This window comes from Chiloscyllium plagiosum, unplaced genomic scaffold (assembly GCF_004010195.1).
Source record: "Chiloscyllium plagiosum isolate BGI_BamShark_2017 unplaced genomic scaffold, ASM401019v2 scaf_12082, whole genome shotgun sequence".
NCBI classification, from domain to species: Eukaryota; Metazoa; Chordata; class Chondrichthyes; order Orectolobiformes; family Hemiscylliidae; genus Chiloscyllium; species Chiloscyllium plagiosum.
Genome location: NW_025215060.1, coordinates 27,160 through 51,837, shown reverse-complemented (window position 1 = coordinate 51,837; position 24,678 = coordinate 27,160). Strand labels below are relative to the sequence as shown.

The 24,678-nt window shown below is 39.9% G+C and overlaps 1 protein-coding gene across 1 annotated transcript; it reads left to right on the top strand.

Moving 5' to 3' along the window:
• The first annotated feature begins 769 nt into the window (after positions 1–769).
• On the top strand, positions 770–19,112 carry LOC122548147 (large neutral amino acids transporter small subunit 1-like). Its single transcript, XM_043686698.1, has 2 exons — positions 770–1,599; positions 18,916–19,112. The coding sequence occupies exons 1-2, from the start codon at positions 1,032–1,034 to the stop codon at positions 19,095–19,097; spliced, it is 750 nt and encodes a 249-aa protein (XP_043542633.1). The 5' UTR covers positions 770–1,031; the 3' UTR covers positions 19,098–19,112.
• Positions 19,113–24,678: the final 5,566 nt, after the last annotated feature.

Here is a 24,678-nt window from a genome sequence, read left to right as displayed (position 1 = left end):
TGATTAGATTAGATTCCCTACAGTGTGGAAACAGGCCCTTCTGCCCAACAAACCCACACTGACCCTCCCAAGAGTAATTCACCAGACCCAATTCCCTCTAACTAATATGTTGAACACTAAAGGCAATTTAGCATGGCCAATTCACCTGACCTGCACATCTTTGGATTTTGGGAGGAAACCGGAGCACCCGGGGGAAATCCACGCAGACACGTGGAGAATGTGCAAACTCCACACAGCCACCTGAGGTGGGAATCAAACCTGGGTCCCTGGTGCTGTGAGAAAGCAGTACTCACCACTGAGCCACCACGTCACCCCAAATCCTGCAATTCCCTTTCTAATAAGACTGTAGGCATTGCTAAACCACATAGCTTATCACTGCTTTTTCAACAGCAATTAGGAATGGGAAATAAATACTACTCTATGCTTACATCCCATGAGAGAATAAAGAAAAAAGGTTGGACCTCACAGGTATCTCTTTTAAAACTTCAAATTGTTTCCCTTTTTACAAATGAATAATAGCGAGTCTCTGTAAAATGTCATTTGAATGATCCAATATCCCAGTGATTTCTGGTCCTGTATATGTACATTAAAACCAAATACTGTACATTTTAAAATATTTGTGTACTTATTATTAATGTACAAGCTGGATGTTCCTCAGATCTAGTAAACTTCGAAGACAACCACATGAAATGACAATTGAAATACATTTTCTGTTGCATCAGACAAACACGTGCCTTCAGTTTACTACAAGAGAGCGACTCCTCGCGAGGCTCGAACTGATGATGAAGTGGTGTTGCATCATGCAGGATGTACTGGTGAGATGAATGGGTGAATATGACGCTTTTCAGAAAGGAGGACTGATATTTTTTGGACCGAATTCGGCTCTTAAAAGCGAGAACCAAGTGAGATCGTATTCAGTTGTACAGGGGCAGCGGTAGCGGCTTTGCAGATAAAAACACCGCCACTGGGAAAAGGACTGGGTTGCATTAAACTAGCATTTCCTAAAAGCACTGGGACTGCGCTCTGTTCACATGTCTAACCTGAAGAAGAGAAGCTTGGTGAAGGAGCAAGGGGAAACAGATGGTCAGGTGAAGGACAGTATGTTAACAGCACATGAGAATGGGGAGCCGGGGCTGTCCCCGGACAGGGACAGCTTCCCGGCCACCCAGGAGCAGCCAACGGACTCGGACATGGTCCTGAAGCGAACCATCACCCTGCGGAGCGGCGTGGCCATCATCGTGGGGACCATTATCGGCTCGGGGATCTTCATCACACCGACCGGGGTGGTGCGGGAGGCGGGCTCGGTGGGTTTCTCCCTGATCATCTGGGCAATGTGCGGCGTCTTCTCCACAGTCGGGGCGCTCTGCTACGCCGAGCTGGGCACCACCATCGTCAAGTCCGGCGGCGACTACGCCTACATCCTCGAGGTGTACGGCTCAGTGGTGGCCTTCCTCAAGCTCTGGATCGAGTTGCTCATCATCCGGCCCAGCTCGCAGTACATCGTGGCACTGGTCTTCGCCACTTACATCATCAAACCCTGCTTTCCCGACTGTGCGGTGCCCGAGAATGGAGCCAAGTTAGTGGCTTGTCTCTGCATCTGTGAGTATACAGGCAGCCGCTCACACTCAGCAAGGGAGGCAAACGTGCTTTTTAAAAAATGTTCACAATGTTTTAACTCTTTAGTAATGGCTTGCAAATTTAACTTCATTTGGAACAAAGATCAGCAATGGACGTTTTGATGTGCAATTTTGATCAACCTTAAAATAGCGCAATAGACACACTACTATGTTATGGAATATGTCTAGTTACGACATTATAAATACCGTTCTCTATTGCGCGATGCTGGGTGCTTTTTCATAAACCTTCCCTTTTACGAAACGGGCGCAATGTTTTAAATTGATTTCATTGCAGTTTCTATTCTTAATTGCATTTACAGTACATTACTGCGCCACACCACGTGCTCTGTGATCCTTTCTTGTTTCTCTCCGAACACGTGATCACCATTCTGTATTTGTTCCTTTTTCTTTTTTGCAACGATACCTTCAGATTAATTTCTCCGGCTCGTTTTCTCGCCTGGTGTGTGACTTTTCTAATGAACGGTTACTGTTTGCCAGAATCCAAACCGGACCACACGCGTCCTTCAAATACGTTCTCCCTAGCTCAGAGAGGATTGTCAGTATGAATATTCTTGAGGCCTCCTGCGAGTGGCGGGCAATGTAAGATGTAACAGTAATTGGGTGCATAACATACTAATATCTTATTTTTAAAAATCTATAAATATCGTACTAATTGATTTTGATAATTCCTAAAAACATTATTAGGTTATAGTCGCAGTAATGTGTGGCACGGATTCGGAATAGGTGTCAATTACAATCTGATTATTTAAAATCTTTTTCAAAAACGTGGTCTCAGTCTTGCAACAGGATATTGCTGGAAGAAAAATAAAATGGAGTGTTAATATCATTATGTAAATTGTGCCCATGAGCTCACTTGAGCAGCAGTTGTTTATTGGGTATAGTTCCATAGTCACCAGGAATACACTGGAACCTGTCCAATTTGAGTTTGAGCAATTAAATTTGGTGGAATGTTAGGGTGAAGTCTAGTGAGCAAAATCACAAAAGCTGTACCGCAAAAGTGAGGACTGCAGATGCTGGAAACCAGTGCTCAGATCAGAGTGGTGCTGGAAAAGCACAGCAGGTTCAGGCAGCATCCGAGGAGCAGGAAAAGTATATTCTACTTATGCCAGTGCTGTTGTCGAGACTTTTTAATTCCAAATAGTATATGAAAGAATAACAAAACTTGTACCTTCTTTAGTATATCTTAATTCTGCACTGAAGTTGCCATATAGACAATTCTCAGCTCAAAAGAAACCATCGGATTTTTCTGTATTGTATTTCATTGCAAGCTTTGTCCTTGAGCTTGGTTATGTAGAAATTGTTACAATGTTTCAACCAAACATCTGTGCAGCTCCTGTAAAAGTTTTAGACAAGAAAGCTTCAATCCAACTTACATCCTCCGTTTTATGTGGTAGGAGTATATCCATCTAACAGTTGAAGTTTTGTTCTAACCTATTTTTTTCTTTTTTTGTTAATAGAATTCCGTTAACTCTCCAAATTTGATCAGTTTTTTTGGTACTTCAATTTAATTTGTTTTATGTTATTTGTTATTGCATCATCTTCTAAGTTGAGCAGTTAGTTTGCTTAAACGTGACGCTGGAAAAAGCACAGCAGGTCAGGCAGCATCCGAGGAGCAAGAGAGTCAATATTTCAGTCTTGAAGGGTTCTGTCCGAAACATCGACTCTCTTGCTCTTCGGATGCTGCCTTACCTGCTGTGGTTTTTCCAGCACCACACCTTATCAACTCTGACTCTCCAACATCTACAGCTTTCAACTTTCTTGAAATTAGTTTGCTGTTGAGTTGTCCAATATCTCACTTGGTGTATTGCCTCAGTAGGGAGGAGTAGTAAATAACTACTCTTCATGACCGAGAAAGAAACAAGATAACATTACTATTTGCTGCACGTTGAAAACCACTGGGAGAAGTACAACTATCAGTATATGTCAATACTTTACAAGAAGAAGAACCTGGATTTACGTTGTGCCTTTCACAATGAAAATGTCTGCAAACACTTTATAGTTAATTGCGTACTTTTGAAATGTAATTGTAATGCAAGAAAACATTTTGTACCCAGCTAGGTCCCACAAAATCAGTGAGACAAGTAACCAATTCATCTGTTTTGTTAATATTGGTCAAGAAATACAAGTTAATTTGGACACAGTAAGAAGTCTGAAGTGCCACAGAAAATCTGACATCCACCTGCGAATGAAGGTGGCCCTCGGTTTAACATCTCATTAAAAAATGGGGTAGAGTTCCCCTTCTCACATAGTCTTAGAGCATCAGAATGTATTACTTTTATTTCTGACAATGCAGCATTTGTTCCTGTGGAGTTAGAGGCAGATGTCCTATCAATGAACAACACTGCACCCTCACCACTTCCCTGCCATCTGTTTTGAGGTTGAATAATTACATCCACAGGACTCTTGTGCAGAAGATTTTAGTCATTTAACTCTAAAATTCTTGAGTATAATGAAATTTGATACAAGGGGCATGGTTAGAAACATGGGACTGGGATATCATAGCAATTACAGAAATGTGGCTCAGGGATGGACAGGACTGGCAGCTTAGTGTTCCAGGATACAAATGCTACAGGAAGGATAGAAAGGGGGTCAAGAGAGGAGGGGGGGCGTGGTGTTTTTGATAAGGGATAACATTACTGCTGAATGTAGGGAGGATATTCCTGGGAATACATCCAGGGAAGTTATTTGGTGGAACTGAGAAATAAGAAAGGGATGATCACTTTATTTGGATTGTATTAAACACCTCCAAATAGTAAGCGGGAAATTGAGAAACAAATTTGTAAGGGAATTTCAGTTAGCTGTAAGAATAATAAAGTGGTTATTGTAGAGGATTTTAACTTTCCAAACACAGACTGGGGCTGTCATAGTGTTAAGGGTTTAGATGGAGATGAATTTGTGAAGTGTGGATAAGAAAGTTTTCTGATTCAGTATGTGGATGTAGCTACTAGAGAAGGTGCAAAACGTGACCTACTCTTGGGATATAAGGCAGGGCAGATGACTAAAGTGTCAGTGGGGGAGCACTTTGGGGTCAGCGACCATAATTAGTTTTAAAATAGCGATGGAAAAAGATTGATCAGATGTAAAAGTTGAAGTTTTAAATTGGAGGAAGGCTAATTTTGATGATTTTAGGCAAGAACTTTCAAAAGCGTTTTGGGGGCAGATGTTTGGAGATAAAGGGAAAGGTGGAAAATGGCAACCTTTCATAAATGATATAACAGGAGTCCAGAGACAGTATATTCCTGTTAGGGTGAAAGGAAAGACTAGTAGGTATAAGGAGTGCTGGATGACCAGAGAAAATGAGGTTTCGGTTAAGAAAATGAAGGAAGCATATGTAGAGACAGGAGATATCAATGATTCCTTAGAGTATGAAGGCAGTAGGAGTATACTAAGGAGGAAAATCAGGAGGGCAAAAAGGGGACATGAGATAGCTTTGGCAAATAGGGTAAAGGAGAATCCGAAGGGATTTTACAGATACATTAAGGACAACAGGATAACTAGGGAGAGAATAAGGCCCCTCAAAGATCAGCAACGCAGCCTATGTGTGGAGCTGCAGGAGATGGGGAGATACTAAACAAGCATTTTGCAATAGTGTTTACTGTGCAGTAGGACAGTAGAATGTGGGAAAATAGATGGTGACATTTTGAAATATGTCCATATTACAGAGGAGGAGGTACTGGATGTCTTGAAATGCAGAAAAGTGGACAAATCCCCAGGACCTGATCAGGTGTACCTTAGAACTCTGTGGAAAGCTAGGGAAGTGATTGCTGGGCCTCTTACTGAGATATTTGTATCATTGATAGTCACAGGTGAGGTGCCAGAAAACTGGAGGTTGGCTAACGTGGGTGCCACTATTTAAGGAAGGTGATAAGGAAAAGCCAGGGAACTATAGACCAGTGAGCCTGACATCAGTGGTGGGCAGGTTGTTGGAGTGAATCCTGAGGACAGGATTTGCGTGTATTTGGAAAGGCAAGAACTGATTGGGATAGTCAACATGACTTTGTGCGTGGGAAATCATGTCTCATGAATTTGATTAAGTTTTTTGAAGGAATAACCAAGAGGATTGATGAGGGAAGGGCGATAGACTTGATCTATATGGACTTCGGTAAGGCTTTTGACAATGTTCCTCATGGGAGACTGGTCTGCAAGGTTAGATCTCATGGAATGTAGGGTGAATTATCCATTTGATACAGAAGTGGCTTGAAGGTAGAAGACAGAGGGGGTGCTGGAGAGTTGCTTGTCAGACTGGAGGCCTGTGACCAGTGGTGTGCCACAAGGATTGGTGCTGGGTCCACTGCTTTTTGTCATTTATATAAATGATCTGGATGTGAACATAGGAGGTACAGTTAGTAAGTCTGCAGATTGCACCAAAATTGAAGGTGTAGTGGAAAGTGAAGAAGGTTACCTCAGAGTACAATGGGATCTTGATCAGATGGAATAATGAGCTGAGAAGTCGCAGATGGAGTTTAATTTAGATAAATGCAAGGTGCTGCATTGTGGAAAAGCAAATCAGAGCAGGACTTCTACACTTGGTCCTGAGGAGTGTTGCTGAACAAAGATTTTGGATTGCAGGTTCATAGTTCCTTGAAATTAGAGTTGCAAGTAGATAGGATAGTGAAGAAGGCGTTTGGTATGCTTTCTTATTGGTCAGAGCATTGAGTATAAGAGTTGGGAAGTCATGTTGTGGCTGTACAGGACATTGGTTCGGCCACATTTGGAATATTGCATGCAATTCTGGTCTCCTTACTATTGGAATGATGTTGTGAAATGAAAGGGTTCAGAAAAGGATGCTTTTACAAGGATGTTGTCAGGGTTGGAGGTTTTGAGCTATTGGGAGAAGCTGAATAGGCTGGGGCTGTTTTCCGTGGAGCATTGGAGGCTGAGGGGTGACCTTATAGAGGTTTACAAAATCAAGAGGGGCATGGATAGGATAAATAGACAAGGTTTTTTCCCTGGGGAGAGGGCGTTCAGAAGTAGAGGGCACAGGTTTAGGGTGAGAGGGGAAAGAAATAAGAGAGACCTAAGGGGCAACTTTTTCACACAGAGGGTGGTGCATGTATGGAATGAGCTACCAAAGGAAGTAGTGGAGGCTGGTACAATTATAACAATTAAAAGGCATCTGGATGGGTATGTGAATAGAAAGAGTTTAGAAGGATATGGGCCAAATGCTAGCAAATTGGACTAGATTAGATTAAGATATCTGGTCGGCATGGACGAATTGGACTGAAGGGTCTATTTCCGTGCTGAACAACTCTATAACTCTGACTCTAAATGGCATTGTGGCTGTGCTGTATCCAGTCGGTTGAATCTGAACTTTGACCCAAAACCTCAAGCCCTTCAAATACAACTCCACTCCTTCATGTATGTTGGTAATAAATAGCTGAATAAATGTAGTCTGCAGTGTACAATAATTTTAGTTCTAAATTATAGGTGTCAATAGCAAATTCCAGATCAGTTGGCTTTGCCAGATCTGAGTGAACTTCTCATGCTTTGCTACAAAGTTTCAATTCAATATTAACACACTGGTGACAAATAAAAGCTTGTGAGTTTTTGAAGATATAGTTGCATTCAAATAAGGATAAAATATCTGAGAACATGTTTCTTCTGTGTTTCTTTTTAATTAATTTTTTATTTCCTTTACTGAAGACATCAACTCATAGCTGATTACCATTCATGGATACCAGTAGCCGCCTCAACTAAGCATTTATGTTGTGTGAGATGAAGTAGTTCATGTTGATAGACTATTAGCCTGGGCGACATAACTGGAGACATCATTTTCCACGTGTCTCCACATTATTTTCCTTGCCCATCTTGAACATGCAGATACTTTTCAACCAACTCACTTTCATGTGGTCATGGACAACAATGGGAGTTTTTCAGTTGTCCTTAACCCTAAGGCATCTATGAAGAAAGGTTTATTATGATGCTTTTACTCATGACTGATACTCAGTTCTTGAGTATGCAATTTGGCAACAACATTGAATAAAAATTCGAATGCAGTGTGTTTCATAAAATGCTGCATACAATCATTGGAAGTAAAATTTGAGTTGTATTATATCACACCCGTTTGATGTCAGTAGATTTTAATCATGCACAATGTGGAAAGTGAAACTATAACTTGTTACAACAGACTACTATTAATAGATGCTATCCAATGATTTGGACTCAAGTCAGCATAGTGGATGACTGCACTATTTCTGAGGAATTTAACAAGGATAGCATTTGTGTTCATGTTAACTAAATAATACTGACATTCCTTACTGCATAACATACAGGAAACATGGTTTCAGAAGGCTGCATCTTGTGTGCCAGAAGCTATTGAAAAAAAATTAGAGATTGCTGTTCTTGTATGAGAAGAGAATTTCTCAAGGTAATGTACGTTGTATGAAGATTATAATGTTTACAAAAACAAACGGAGAAAACTTGCTAGCTTTCTTTTACGAATAATCCCTTCTAAAGACTATGTACAATATTTTATTGACTTACTAGGAGAAATATGTGGGTAAGATTTTTGATCCATTAATAAACTGCCGACATGCACAGATTTAAAATTGGGTCCACAAGTTAAGATACTACAAATGTATCTTGTAATCTTCTTTCATAGATGAAGTGAAATTATGAAAATTATATGGAAAAATGTGATTTTAAATTGGGTCCACAATGTTGTGGTTCTGTTTGCCGAGCTGGGAATTTGTGTTGCAGACGTTTCGTCCCCTGTCTAGGTGACATCCTCAGTGCTTGGGAGCCTCCTGTGAAGCGCTTCTGTGATGTTTCCTCCAGCATTTATAGTGGTTTGTCTCTGCCGCTTCCGGTTGTCAGTTCCAGCTGTCCGCTGCAGTGGCCGGTATATTGGGACCCAATATAACCCTATCTTACACACCAGTCTGTAATTATTAATAATGCAGAATGATCAGCAATTTTATAGTTTCATAGTAATAGAAGCAAGAGTAGGCCATTTGGACAGTTGTGCCAGCTCCGCCATTCATTAAGATCATGGCTGATCGATCCATCATCTCAGCTCCTCCTACCTGCATTATCCCATAACCCTTAATTCCCCTATCATGCAAAAACCCATCCAACTGTGTCTTAAGTAGATTTAACGAAGTTGCCTCTACTGCTTCCTTGAGCAAAGAATTCCATAGATTCACTACTGTCTGGGAAAAGCAGTTCCTCCTCAACTCTACTCCCTTTAATCTTGAGGCCATGTCTCCTGATCCTAGTCTCACCCACCAGTGGAAACAACTTGCCCGTTTCTATCTTATTTATCCCTTTCATAATTTTAGATGTTTCTAGAAGATCCCTTCTCATTCTTGTAAACTCTAGCGAGTAGGACCAGGGGACTTATCTACCTTTAGACCCTCATGTTTGCTCAACACAATCGCTTGAGTGGTTACAATTGAATTGAGGTCCTCACCTCCCATTGTATCCTTAACATCTTTGACATGTCAGACACATCTTCCAGTGAGAAGACGGACACAAAATAGCTGTTCAAGGTCTTGGCTGTTTCAATATTACCCAATTTAAATATCATCCTGCAAGGGACCTATGTCCACTTTAGCCACCCTTTTTTCCATTTTATATATTTACAAAAACTTTCCTACCTGTTTTTATATTCTGTGCTAGTTTGCATTCATAATCTGTCTTTCTTTTCTTTATTGCTTGCTTTGTGATTCTTTGTTGCTTTTTAAAATTTCCCAATCTTCCTGTTTCCTTCTACTCTTGGCTACTTTGTCAGCCTGATCTTTTAATTGGATGCCTTCTTTTAATTTAGATTAGATTAGATTCCCAACAGTATGGAAACAGGCCCTTCGGCCCAACAACTAACCCTCCGAAGAGTAACCCACCCAGACCCATTCCCCTACATTTACCCCTGACTAATGTACCTAACGCTGTGGGCAATTTTGCATGGCCAATTCATCTGGCCTGTACATCTTTGGGCTATGGGAGGAAACCCGAGTACTCAGAGGAAACCCACGCAGACACTGGGAGAATGTACAAATTCAATACAGTCACCTGAGGCAGGAATCAAACTCTGCTTCCTGGTGTGGTGAGGTAGCAGTGCTAACCACTGAGCCACCATGCCACTCTAACTATTTCCTTGGTTATTTAAAACTGGCTGTTCCTTCCCTTGCTACCCTTGTTTTTGACTAGAATATACTTGCCTCGATCACTGTGAAGAATCTCTTTTAAAAGTCCTCCACTGTTCCCCAACTGTTCCACCACTTGTTCCTAGTCTAATTTAGCTAACTCCTTCCTCATCCTATCATAGTCTCCCTTGTTTAAGCATAACACCCTGGTTTTAAATAATAATATTTCACCCCCCATTTATATCCAAAACTCGATGATGCTGTGATCACTCTTTTTGAGAGCTCCTTAACTACGAGATCATTAATTTTACCTGTCTCATTACACAGGACCAGATCTAAGATTGCATGCTCCCTTATAGACTACTCCACCCAATGACTTCTTCCGTTTACTGTTCCTGATCTAGACCCAAATGGATTCAGTATTTTGGCTTATTAGATCCTATATCGTCTCTCCTTATCACCCTAATCTCATTCTTAATTAAAAGCACAACCCTACCTTCCTTACCTTCCTGCCTATCCTTTCTAATTACATAATACCCTTGGATATTTAATTCCCACTCATCACCACCCTGCAATTAGGTTTCTGTAATGGCAACTAAATCATTCTCCTTTGTACTGATTTGCACAACAAGTTCATAGACATTGTTTCGAATATAGTCATAGTCATAGGGATGTACAGCACGGAGACAGACCCTTTGGTCCAACTCATCCATGCCGACCAGATATCCCAACCCAATCTCATCCCACCGGCCAGCACTTGGCCCATATCCCTCCAGATGCCCCTGAAAGGAACCTGAGGTTCCTTTCAAATCTTTTCCCCTCTCACCCTAAACCTATGTCCTCTAGCTCTTGACTCCCCCACTCTAGGGAAAAGACTTTTTCTATTTATCCTATCCATGCCCCTCGTGATTTTATTAACCTCTATCAGGTCACCCCTCAGCATCTGATGATCCAGGGAAAACAGCCCTAACCTATTCAACCTGAAAATATGGCAAAATGCTTTAAATATTAGATTAAAAATGAATAAGTATGGAACACTTCATTTAATGAAAAGGTTTGATGTAATGAAATAAATTAATGTGACCACATTATATGAAAATAGTTTTTTTAAAATGCTAATTTTTGTCCGTGATGTCCACATCCCATGAGGAAATAAATACTTTTAAAAAATACAATTCTGAATATAAAGTGCCAAGAGTTATTCCTTACACTTGTAGTGACATCATAGTAAAAATGCACTCTTTGTCACTCTTTTTAGCCATAAGTATATAACCACTAGTGGTGAAAGAATGAAGGCACAGGCAATACAATGGATAAAAATAGTTTCGGAAAAGAAGAAACGTCATCCTAATTGGCCTGCTGTTCTCCCATAGTGGACAGAATTCAAAATAAATTTGAATTCTAATTTTTTTTTACACTTTTATATCTAATTTTACAGTGGAACTCCTAGTGTAGGCTGATCATGCTGTATGTACCCTGTCTTCGAATTAAGGCTCTATACGACCACCATTGTCACTGCATAACTTCACTATGATAGCATTGTTTACATTCATATTTGAATGTAATCAGTTCATAAAAGTCAGGGTTATGGAATTGGCACTGAAATACATTTACAACTTCTGATTTAATTGTCTATCACAATCCAGCTTTTCTTCACCTAAAGATTACATTGGTCTTAACTCCCGGATGCAATGCCACAAGTAAGAGCTTTGAGCCAAATTTAATTGTATTATATTGTTTTGTTTTGAAGCCAACAGAATAATTTGAAGTAATTGGATCGTTGCAAAACTGTACTTTTTGTTCAGTCAGTGGAAACTTGGCTCAATGACAGCATTCTCATCTCTAAATCTAGACAGAGATCAAACTGAGTTCCAGATTTGAACTGGTAATAATATTGAAGACAGCATGTATTTGTATGGAGGCAGAATGTTTAAAATTGGATGTTAACCTGAGTCACTGTTCAGTCGGTCAGTTGTTTGTAAACTATCGTATATAATCTGAATGAGGACAAGGTGCTCCAGTGCTTTGATTGCTAGTCTTTCCTCAATAAACATCACTATCGTCACTGCCTAAATGCTTATTAATTTCATTACCTATTTGTGGAACATGCTGCGCCAGTGGATTACCGTTTTTGCCTGTGCAGCAGAAAAGTTAAATTAAATTAGTACATGACAGCCTTTCATATGAGGGCTCCTTTTCATCATCCTTTTTCTTCAACTGAGGACTTAGCTTTATACTCCTCTTCCCCATTACCATGTTTGACTAGAACTTTCCCCACAGAGTGACAAGCCCTGACAAAATAAATTAAGGGTCACTTGGGAAGGTGTGAATGGACTGGGGATGTTTGCAAACTATCCAGTTGATAAGAGATTAGAATTCTGTGCACGTGACACCACGTAACACCTGAAGATTACACTTTAAGAAGAATTTGAAGACTTTAAACTGCAGTTATACAGTGTAGAAATTACGTAACGAACATGTAATGATTATCATTTCGATGTTCTAAAGTTAAGACCACAAAGATACAGGTCATTCTGCTATAACACAGTAGTTGCGTTCCTCTGAAACCCTGTGCTATTGAAAATCGAGCTGTGGAAAACCACCAAAGAAAATTGCAGTCTCGATGACTGCTATAATAAATGACTATACCCTTTAATTTAGAAAATTTGCATTATCCAAACACTGTCCACAATTTGCATTGTCGAAACGCGCATTATACCAGAACATCCTGTATGACATACGAAGGGCAGAGTTCATGTCCAGGGAAATTGGAAATTGCCAAACTGAGACTGTGCCGCTTGTAACATTCAAAATAAATCATTTTGAAATTATGTTTGCCCTCTCATCACTGCACTGCCTCCTCAGTGTTCTGTGCTGCTCCATGACTCTCTATGCTGCTGCTTAATGCTTTGTGCTTTCTTCCTTGTGTAAGCTTGTTCTGAATGTTTTTGATCATGTGAGATGAGTCACCAGCTTTGAAAAACTTGAATTCTTTTGCTAAAGTATAATGTATATAAAGCAGTAAACTGCAAAACTGGAATGGTGTTATCAATGGGAGAGGCAAATCAGCTGAAAAAAACTGAAGGTGGGGGGTGTGGCAGGGTCTTGACCGAGTGGTATTATTGCTGCAGTGTTAATCCAGAGACCCAGGTAATGTTCTGGGGACTCAGGTTTGAAACCCCCCACAGCTGGTGGCGGATTTGACTTCAGTAAAAGTTTGGAATTAAGAGTCAAATGATGACCTTTAATCCATTGTTGATTGTCAAAAACCCATCTGGTTCACTGCTGTTATTTCAGAAAGGAAACTGCCTCCCACATGTGACTCCAGATCCACAGCAATGTGGTTAACTCTTAACTGCCCTCTGGGATGGGCAATAAATGCTGCCCTAGCCAGGAACAACCTGTGAATGAATTTTTAAAAAATTGTTTTCCCAGAGCTTTCAGAATTTAATTTGCAATCGCCTCAGGAGATTCAGTTGGATGTTCAGAAAGTCTCACAGTTTGGACACAACCACTTTTTGGGAGAGATAGAAACTACTGGAAAAACCCAGCATGTCTGACAGAATCTGTGGCGAGAGAAACAAATCTAACATTCTGATATGACTGCAGCATCTGTGGAACAAGAAACAAACTTAGAGTTTCATATTACTCTTCCTTGAAGGTGTTATCAGTGTTAAACCATTAGATTTGTTTCTCTCTACAGGTACCAGAGCTGCTGAATTTCTCAAGCTCTTTCTATTTTATTTCAGATCTCCAGCATCCACATTACCTTGCTTTTATTCCATTTTCATAAGTTCTTCTCATTAAATGGTGGAGCATATTCCAAGGTCTGTATGGCCTATTTCTGTTCCTACATTTTATGGGCTTTCATGAAAGGAATGAGCTGAGAACCCTTTTGAAATGCTTTTATTGCAGTTATATGTATTTTTCAAGTAAGAAGGCCAAAATTGCACACAATACCCCAGATGTGGTCTCAGCAAAATCCTGTGCTGGCTGTATTAACACTTTCCAAATATTGTACTTCTTTCCCCTTTTTAATAAACGTCACCATTCCACTTGCAGCACCTGTTTATCTTTTATGATTCATGTACTAGCACACCCAGATTCCTCCATTGCCGGCTTCTACAAACACTTCTTCTATTTAAATGATGCTAACACTTCCCTGGAGTTCAGTGCAAGCTCCAAGAACTAAACCTCATTTCTTGCTTAGGCACTTCAAAGTCTCCTGGACTAGACACTAAGTGACACTGTTTTCATTTTTGAAAGGCACTTCTTGATGTTGATTCTGTTTTTCCATTTTAACTTGAATATCATTATCTCTCTGTCTTCCCTTTGCTGTAACTCCGCTTTTGTAATTTTAATTTCTCCTCCATTCCACCTTGCAACAGATATTCACTTTATACCTCCACATTTCCATGGTTTGCTTAAAATCTGTTATATCTCTGAATTCTGATGAAGCATCATTAACTGAAACTATACCTGTGTTCCTTTGCCTAGAGACTTGCAAAGTATTTTTAGTATGTTCTCTTTCTCAGATTTCCAGCATTTTCAACCCACTTGTTATTTATTTAGTCTGGCATAAATTTTACACTATTTATGTCTACCATTTGAAGTCATAGTGCTGCATATACATGGCCACGAATTTTGAAGTGTGGTTATTTTTAACAAAAGTAGAAATCGCTGGAAAAGCTCAGTACAAATTGTTTTATCAACCTGGATTGGCTGTAATGTGATCGACGAATAGGGGACACTGTTTCTAAAATGTGTGTTGGCTATAACGTGAGGGCATTGCAAATACTTTAAGTGTTATTTTTATTGCACAATTTTATTTAGCGCAGGTTCACACAAGAGCACAATCATCTCATTATAGAATAATTACCTGTAGGTCTGGCAGCATCTGTGAAGAGAAATCAAAGTTATCTAACTCAGACCAGCTAAGTTGTTCTAGCAATTTCTGTTTTTGTTTTTGGTTCTACTTTCCAGCATCTGCAGTTCTTTCAGTTTTTCTTGCAGCTTTTTCTCATCCATTTGTGGGATGAGGGCATCACTGGCTAGGCCAGCATGTATTGCCCGAAGGGCAGTTAAAAATCAACCACATTGACAATGGGTCTAGAGTCACATGTGGCCAGATCAGGTAAGGATGCCAGTTTTCTTCTCTAAAGGACATTAGTGAACCAGGTGGGTTTTTTCCCCTGACAATCAGCAATGGCTTCATGACCAACAGAACTCTTAATTACAGAGTTTTTACTGATTTCAAATTCTACCATCTGCCGTGGTGGGATTTGAATCCGGATCCTGAGAACATTCTCTGAGTCTCTGGATTAACAGCTGAAAAATGTGTTGCTGGAAAAGCGCAGCAGGTCAGGCAGCATCCAAGGAGCAGGAGAATCGACGTTTTGGGCATAAGCCCTTCTTCAGGAAACCAGCTTTTCCAGCAACATATTTTCAGCTCTGATCTCCAGCATCTGCAGTCCTCACTTTCTCCTCTCTAGATTAACAGTCCAGTGATATTACCACTAAGCCATTCCCTCCCCCAAAGTTGTTTTTATGAGTATATTTTCGCTAACACTCAACACTGCAGCCCCCCAGGAGTATGTACTCAACCCCCTACTGTACTCACTGTATACCCATGACTGCATCACCAAATTCCAGACTAATGCCATTTACAAGTTTGCTGATGACACCACCATAGTCAGTCTACAGTGACGAAACAGACTACAGACAGGAGGTGGAAGACCTGGAAAAATTGGTGCATTGAGAACAACCTAGATCTCAATGCCGGCAAAACCAAGGAACTCTATTATTGACTTTTGGCGGGATGTTACTCATGCCCCCCTACACATTAAGAGCACAGATGTGGAACGAGTGGAGAGTGTCAAGCTCCTGGGAGTGGTCATCCACAGGCTTTCTTGGACTCTTCATGTGGACGCACTGGTTACAAAGGCCCAACAACGTCTCCTCTTCCTCAGGCAGCTGAGGAAATTTGGCATGATGGTGAATATCCTTGCCAACTTTTACAGGTGCACCATTGAGAGCATTCTGTCTGGCTGTGTCACTACCTGGTATGGCAATTGTACCATTCAAGATCAGAGATGGTTACAGAGAATGGTGAACTCGGCCTGGACAATCACAAAGGCCAACCTCCCGTCCATAAAATCCATCTACCAGGCCCACTGTTAATGAAAGGCCACCAGCATTCTTAAAGATCCAAGTCTTCCGCCCCCCCCCCCCCAGCAATGTTTTTCTACAACCATTGGGGACAAGGTACAAAAGCCTGAACACTCGCACCAGCCAGTTCCATAACAGTTTCTACCATATTGTTGTCAGAATACTGAATGGACTCTCAAACTATTAACGCCTATACCTGTGTTTTTGTTTTTGCCGCTTTTTACCTATTATTTACTTATGTATGCTACCTGTGAGCTGCTTGTATTGCTCACAAGACAAAACTTTTCACTGTGCCTCAATACACGTGACAATAAATTCTATTCAGTTCACTCACCTAAGTCCCTAATCAAGTTAACTTGAAACCAAATTCCGATTGTACTACTGTTCCATATACAGGGATTTAAAGTTCTAATGTTTTATAATTGCTTGAGGTTAACTTATTCTCTGAAGAGACAGCTGTTGCCTTGAGTAACAATCAAATTTCTAACTTGTATAACATCAACACAAAAAATTTCCTCTTTCAGAGAGAATTGGTTTCTGATGAAGATTGGGGGTCAGGTAGGGTGATGTCCGGTGACTACTTGTTAGAAGGATTACACAAATAACACATAGCTGTCTGGGTGGCACTGTGGTTCAGTGGTTAGCATTGCTGCCTCACAATACCAGGGACCGGGGTTTGATTCCACCCTCTGGTGACTGTCTGTGTGGAGTTTGCACATTTTCCTGCAGGTGCTTGGGTTTCCTCCCACAGTCCAAAGATATGCAAGTTAGTTGGATTGGCCATGCTAAATTGCCCATAATGTTCAGGGAAGTGTTGGTTAGATGCATGAGCCATGGGCAATGCAGGGTTACAGGGAAAGGGTAGGGGGCTGGGGCTGGGTGGGATGCTTTTCAGAGGGTTGGTGTGAACTCGTTGCGCCGAGTGGCCTGTTTCCAACTGTAGGGATTCTGTTCTAGTGTATGATAACATGCATGATACTATGGTAAGAGAAGATAAAGCAAAGAAATCAATGGATGTATTTACTTAGTCAACAGCATTAAAGAAGTTGACTGAATTTTTTTTTCTCATCCCCTTCCGCAATAGCTGCTTATCCTTCTACAGTAGAACTCATTGGAGTTCTTTTAGTCATAGAATAGTTAGAGGACAGAAGAAAGTCAGTTGGCTGGTCAAGTCTGCATCAGCTGTTTGCAAGAACAGTTCAGCATCCACCATCCTTTCCTGACTTTGTAGATTTATTCTGCTTAGGTAATTATCTAATAACCTTTTGAAAGCCACAATTCAACTGGACCAACCTTTCAGCCAGTGTATTACAGATCCTAACCAAATGCTATGTAATAAAAGTTGTCCCTCATGTTGGCCTTATATTTTTTGCCAAACACCTTAAATCTCTGCCTTTTAGTTCTCAACCCCCTCCACCTGTTTTAGTTAACTGTCCAGATCCTTCTTGATTTTCAACATCTTAATTTCCCTTGTACCTCCTCAACTCTAAGGAGAATAACCTAAATTTCTCCAAACTAACATGTAATTGAAATCATTGTGGAAACATTTCCTTAAATTATTCTGTGTCCTCTCTAAAGTTTTCCTATCCTTCCTAAAATTTTGTGCAGTTCTCAGAGTTGAACACAATTTTCCACATGCAGTTGAACCGATGTTTAGACAATTTCATTAGAATTTCTTGCTTTTGTACTTTGTTTCTTTATGCTTTCTTTAATCACTTTCTCAGTCTGCTGTTCATTAAGAAATGTGAACTGACCTCATTTCAGGTTCTGAACTCCATTTCCCAAAGGGCTGAATAGTTGCACAACATATGTGGAATGTGGCGGCCTCTTAGGTTGTGCATGCTCCATTGAAGTTTTTTTCTAAACAGCTGATGGATCGGGTCATTAAAACAGTGGCAGACTTGCGCTGTATGAGAAAACAACAGTCAGGAGCTGAGAAGTGGTTCTATGTTGTTAGCTGGTGGGCAAAGGTAATCTTTATAAGAAATGATGGTCTGCTTCAAGTTGGTAATGAGCCAGGACTGTGCCCAGGAATTACCGCTGGAGTGCAACCTTGGGATTCTAGCTAAGTCCATGAAATGTTTTTGTCCAGTCCTAAAAAAAACAATAATTCATTATGTTCTCTGTTTCACATGACTCTATTAAATTTGCATTAATAACGGGCATGTTTGGAGATTTCTGTCTATCTGTCTGTCAGTACAGTTTTCAGATGGCCTGATAATGCTTGGCTGAACTTCAGTTGCAGCGAGCTTTCTGTTTGCTAGGTGGGCATGGAGTGTTTGCTGTATTTGTGGAGTTATCATGAATTATTCTTTCATTGTTACATTTAGTCAATGCCACTGTTTATTTGGACAAGATGAAGAGCTGTTATTAATGCTATGAATGGCTTTAACTGATGGACACTTCTGTAGGATTGTAATGTCAGTATTTTTTTTCAAAGCCAATTTCTGAGTGGGTGTTCCTCTTCCATAGCATTTCAAGACTGGCAATTGTTTATTTTATGACTCACTGGTTCTGTACATTGTATAGTGGATGAGTGGCCATGGTACAGCCAGCGGGGACATAGGGAGTGGGTGAGGGAAGGAAGGAGTAGCCCCTTTTAAAACAGTTGGGACAGCATCCTGGAGAACTGAACTAGGCTTTCTAAGCAACCTTCTCAGCAATTGCTTGCCCCCATGGCTGCCTCCAGTCTGCTTCCAGATTGGCAAATACAATCGGATCTTGCCTCCACCTTCCCAGATAAAACCTTGACATGATGGGGCCTGGTATTTTAACTTGGGTCTGCTAAGTTGCTAAATTTTCTGACATAAGCTATCTTTCTCAGTAATGAAAAGTCTGACCCTAAAACCTTGTAGCATGCTCTAACTAAAATTACCAAATGTATTTGTTCTTTGAATCTTCAAAGCATTAATATCAGTGTGCAGGTTGATTGTGAATGTGTATCTTGTTCAAGAAGTGTCTGGGTTTTCAGATAAAAGAATTTGGAAGAAATAAATCACTGACTGCCTTTTCCTCTTCCTTTTCAGTGTTTTTGACAGCAATTAACTGTTATAGCGTGAAGGCAGCTACAAGAGTACAAGATATTTTTGCTGCAGCTAAGTTGTTGGCTCTAGCTGTTATCATCATTTTGGGCTTTGTGCAGATTTTTAAAGGTAGGTGTGGAACATATTTGTTCCTCAATCAGCTTGTTGCTATTACATCTTTCTGAGACTACATTGTATCAAACAGAAATAGTAAGTTTTCAAGTTAAAATGGATTACATCTTTACTAAACAAATTATTTTGAAAAATACCTTTCAATGTGCCATTAATAAAGTTTTGCGTGAATGAAAAGGTTGTTTAGTCATAGTCATAGACATCCAGAGGACAGAAACTGGCCCTTCGGCCCAACATGTTTCTTGTTTCTTGTCTTTTCTGTATTGAACGGGGCATCTGACTTTAAAAGATGGTCATATTTTTCGCCAACTTCTTTCCTAGCTCACTCATGCCCTCTCCAAATTCAACTTGTTCATGAGACCAACTGCCTGATCCCATGATCACTTAAGCATGCCTCCTGGCCCTGTACTAACTTATATTGTTAATAATTAATTGCCTTCAGGCATTATCCTTTCTTTATAAAACTATTGATAACGTGGCTGTTCTCAAAAATCCAATTGTTGACCCCTGTTGCATATCCTTGTCAATACAACCCCATCTCCAACCTCTTTTTTTTCTCCCCAGTGTCTTGTTGGTTTCCAAATCCATGTCCACTTTTCCTTGCATTCTGTTGCTAAATCCCTCCAGTAAGGTTTCTGTTCTGGCTGCTGTGCCAAAACCGCTCCTATCAAGATCTTAAATAGACATTCTGTGTGACTCTGACAAAGCAAACTATTCCCCCTAATCCTTCTCAACCCATCTGCAGCCTTTGATTAGCCCCCACATCCTTCCCCAGTGCCTCTTCACTGCTGTCCAGTTGGTTGGGACTGTTCTTTAGTTCCACTTTTTTTTTCTAATTATTGTCAAAGTATCACTTGCAAAGCTTCTCCTCTAGCTTTTATATCTCTGCTATTCCCCCAAGGGAGCCATTTTTAGTTCCCTACTCTTTCTCATTTATATGCTTCCCTTTGCCAGCATTGTGTGAAGGACAGCATTAGATTTCACATGTATGTTGGCGACAAGAGCTTTACCTCCTCATCACTTCTCTTTCATTGTGGCTAAATTATTAGACTGCTTAGCAAATTTCCAATGCTGAATAAACAGAAATTTCCTCTGTGTAAATATTGAAAAATTGAAGTCACTACTTTTCTGATCCAAACATTGCCAACTCAAACGCTTTACTTGAAATAATCGAACAATCTATTCACAATCTTTCTTGTGTCATCAGTAGGTTTGTATACTTCCATTTCTGTAATACGGCATGATTTCAACCCTGTCTCAGCTCATCTGCTGAAACCTTCATTCATGCCTTTATCTCCTTTCTACTTGGCTATTCCAAAGTATTCCTGAACAGTTTCCCAAGTTTTATCCTCTGGGTCATTCATCCTCTGCTGTCTGTGTCATAATTTGCATCAGTCGGCTTCAGTTGTCACCCTTGAGCTGACTGACCCTCCTGACCTGCATTGGTTCTTGGTCAAGCAACATTTTAAAAGTATATGTCTTTTTAAATCTTCTTCCATGCTCTTGCCCATGCCTATCTCTGTGATCTCCAGCTCCACCACCCTCTGAGATACTGCCCTCATTTAATTTTGGTTTTAATTTCTCATTTTAATCACTTCCCTTTCATGGCTAGGATTTCAGTTGCCTAGGCAGCAAACTCTAGAGTTGCCTACCTATACCTCTCCAGCTTTCTAGCCCGCTTCCCTCCCTTTAAGGAACGCCTTAACCTAATTGTTTGACTAGCTTGTCGCCTTGGGCTTTAATATCTCTTATATGCCTTTGTGCTGTATTTTAAAATTTATAATGTTCTTGTTATGTTAAAGGCACTTTATCAACATACGTTGATGCATGCTATTTCCTTATATATTAATTCCAACATCCTAAAAAATGGTTATAATTGAAAGGACAGAATTTTTATCATCTTATTGATTTTTCATTTGCATTTGTCAATTAAAACTGACTTCCATTCCAAGTTGAAAGCGTAGATATTTTATAAAGCTGACTTTGCAAAGAACCTCTGTGTACTACAAATCAAAGCAGTGCAAGTGTATTATTTTAGATAATGTTTTGTATCACCTTAAAGTTACTACATTACTGAAGCACTGTTTTGTAGGATTCCAGAATTTTACATCTCATTCTGTAGCACTGTGATTTTGTGCAGCACCAACAAAAGAAATATGATTTCAATAAAACATTCATTCAGTGGCATTAAGTGCCAGTGACACAGTTTTTGAGGGGCATTGGGAAAAATAAATTTGTGTTTATGGCTGTTAAATCATACCAACTACATTCATCTGCTCATCACAGTAGTTATCTGTCCAATTAATGCACTTGACACATGAATCAAAGAAGTTTTTGGCAAAATTACTGGTTTAAAAAAAAATGAATCTCAATGTTTGCACTTTGTTTTTAAACAGTAATTTAGTGCTTTTCAGATTAAAAGTATTAAATTATTTCAGTGTAATTGACAGCAAATTATCTATTGTCTATTCTAATGTAAAGCTGCGATAGCAAATGACACTAGTTGTTAGTTGACTTGGGGTGTTGGACCATCATTTTGGGTGCAATGGTCAAACAAAAGATTGCCAGATTTCATTGGGGTCCAGAAAAGTTAGATGGAGCAGGAAGAGCAGAGAGCTATGGTTAAAGAAAGGTAAATTTTTAAAAAAGGTAGGACTGAAAGTTGTAATGTGAGTATTGTAGAAAATGATTGGCAGTATTGAAGACAATGGACATCTGGTGTGGTGAAGGGAAGAATGAATCCCTGCACTTATGCCTGTGCTTTTCCATGAGAAAAGTTGATGAGAATTCTTGGGATGATGTCATGTGGTGTTAGAGTGGTGGGAAGTGGTTGTATGGATTTTTGTGAAGCTGGAGAAATTGATAGCATCATTGGATGAATAAATCTTATATGTGCGTGGAATATCGAAAAATTTATGATGAGTGAATTGTTTATTCTAAGAGAATTTTCTTTCATCAAACTGTAAGAGTCTTCAACAGCAGTTTTCAAACCCATCACCTCTGTCACCTGGGATGACAAAGGCAGCATGGGACTACCACTACCTGTAAGAAGCCTTCCAAGTCACACTCCATCCTGACATGGAATAATATCACTGTTCCTTCGCTGTTGCTGCATCAAAATCCTGGAAATCCCTGCCAACACTCTGCGTGTGCCTAACCTCTGTACACATCAGCAATTTAACAAAGCAGCTCCCCACAATATTCTCAAAGGCATTTAGGGGTATGCAACAAGTGCTGGTTTAGCACTAGCATGAACAAATAATAAAATGCAGTTTAAATGCACAGTCAGATGACACAGATGCAGCACCAGAATGTTATTAACCCTCGGCATAGCGAAATATGCTTGAGGTACAATCAAACTTATTATTTGCATAGAAACTACCTGGAGTAATTTACCTTTTTTTTTCCATAAGTTTACTCAACATAGTTAACATTATCAACTTTCCACAAGTGCAGACATCGTTTCACGACTAAATGTATTTGCACTGATTAATTACTTTGAGGATGGAGCTTTGTTTGTGATATCAATCTTTTGACATAAAGCAGAAGTAGCTTGGGGCCAGGACTTTTGCTGTTGTGCACAATTCAAGTTTTGTTGTTCCAGCAGATTTTGCAAACTCGCCTTTAGTCTGTTTTAAATCTGCTGGGGTTATGTATTAGAAGAAAGGTAATATGATCTATAGACTATTCTAAATACAAAAACTAAGTCCTACTTTAGTTGGATTTTTTTCTTTTCAAGTTTTCCCCTTTCTTTCCCATGAAAATTGAATCATACTGGTCATGATTTCACAAATGCCTTTGTTACCCTGAATCAAAGTGGCTATTCTCTGAATAAGTCTAGAACAGAATCCAAACTTTGGATTCTTTCTGTAAAGTATTTTGTATGTCAGTAGTGAATCCCAGAATTAGAATTGTGTTATCAGCTGGAAAAATACACTTTGACTCCCACCTAGCCTTAGAGGTGAAAAAATTTGGCTAGTTTATGTTTTTACACCTAAGATTTGTTCTCATCTTTGAATTTGATATGTGTGGAGGTTTGAAAAAGGAATGTTTCCAGCCCACCTTAATTCATAACTTGGTTCCTAACTGCAGGTTCAGATGTGTGCAATTCATGGAAACATTTGAGGACAACTTTCAGCATATGTCCAAATGAGCATATAGTTGCGTAACCTCTCCTCATCCTGTCAGGTTTCATGTATGAATAGCTGAAGAGCTACACAATGCTTCATGAAGGCTAGTGGCATTACATCAAACCAGGAAATTGAAATATGTTGGCTCCCTGAGTGAAACCAATGTGAAATAACTTCACAGAAGTCAGCATCCATCCCGTTCTCATCACCAAGTCACTCTTTATTTATTTGTGCACATTACACTGGCTGTCGCCAACCAGCTCAGAGTCAGTTGCCTGAATTCTATTCTCCTGACTGTGTTGGTCAGCCAGGGTTTTCCTGATTGGCCCAGGTTAATAACCCCAATCAAAGGCCTCATAGTCAATGAGGTCAACCTGGTTCCAATAACTACACAGTGGAAGTCAACCAAAGTGGAGTTCAGAGGTTGGTAGGATGGGAACTGGAAGACCTTTTAGCTTTCCTGTTCCTCTTGATGCTTCATAATTTCCAGGAATATTTGAAATCATTTTTGAAATGTTCCACGATGATCCACTTATGGACCTTTGGTTAAGTTACTTAAAGCTTTCGGCAGTTGGATGGAATTCATAAAAATTGAGAATTAAGATATTACAAACCATTCAGAGCCTAAGTTTAGATATATCAATAGCCTCCTGCCTGTTTGGGGCAGGAGTGCTTGGTAGCCATTTAAAAGCCAACCTGAAAATCAGATTAGCCAAGTCTTTAACATTAAGGTGCGGTTACTATTTCACCTTTGTGTGGAACATGAAACTCCAGTGTGCGTTTCTAACAGTCCACAACCTGACAATGAAATGTCCACATTCCTGTTATAGACATCTGAGTGTTGGATGACTGCTTTATGTAGAATCCTTTGACCATAAAGCGTGCAATCTTCATGAGGTAGGCCAACATGATTTCTTTTTGGGAAGATCTTGAAAGCATTGTCAATGTTGGATTTGTTTTCTCCCTAAATTGGGGATTGAGGATAATTGTGAGATCCTATTGCTGCCTGGCTGAAGTCAACTAATTCAGTGGAGACATGGAGTCAGATTTCAATCACCAGTTGGGTTAGGAATAGTTACAGACACATATATCAAACTCATGTTACCTGAGGGCATCTGGGGTTCCGGACATGCTCGGATTTCCAAAAGCTGCTGGAGGTTGAATTGAGGAAAACACTCTTGACCATTTAAGTCCATGAGCTTGTTAACAAGCTATGGAGGGTGGAATTGTGAATATGAATTCAGCACAATGTGGAATAGTCTTGTGCAAAATAGTGTGTTGCTATTGGAGAGTGGAGGATGTTATGGCATAATGATTTTATCTCCCATCTCTGAGTCAGGAGCCCATGTTCAAATCCTATTCCAGAGTGGCATAATAACATCTCTGAACAGATTGATTTAATATCTGTACGTGTTGGGGTCAAAATAGATAATGTCAAAGCATTTTTTTCTGCATGACAAATCTCAGGACCACGTAATTTACTTCTGTTTTGCCCAAATGGCCA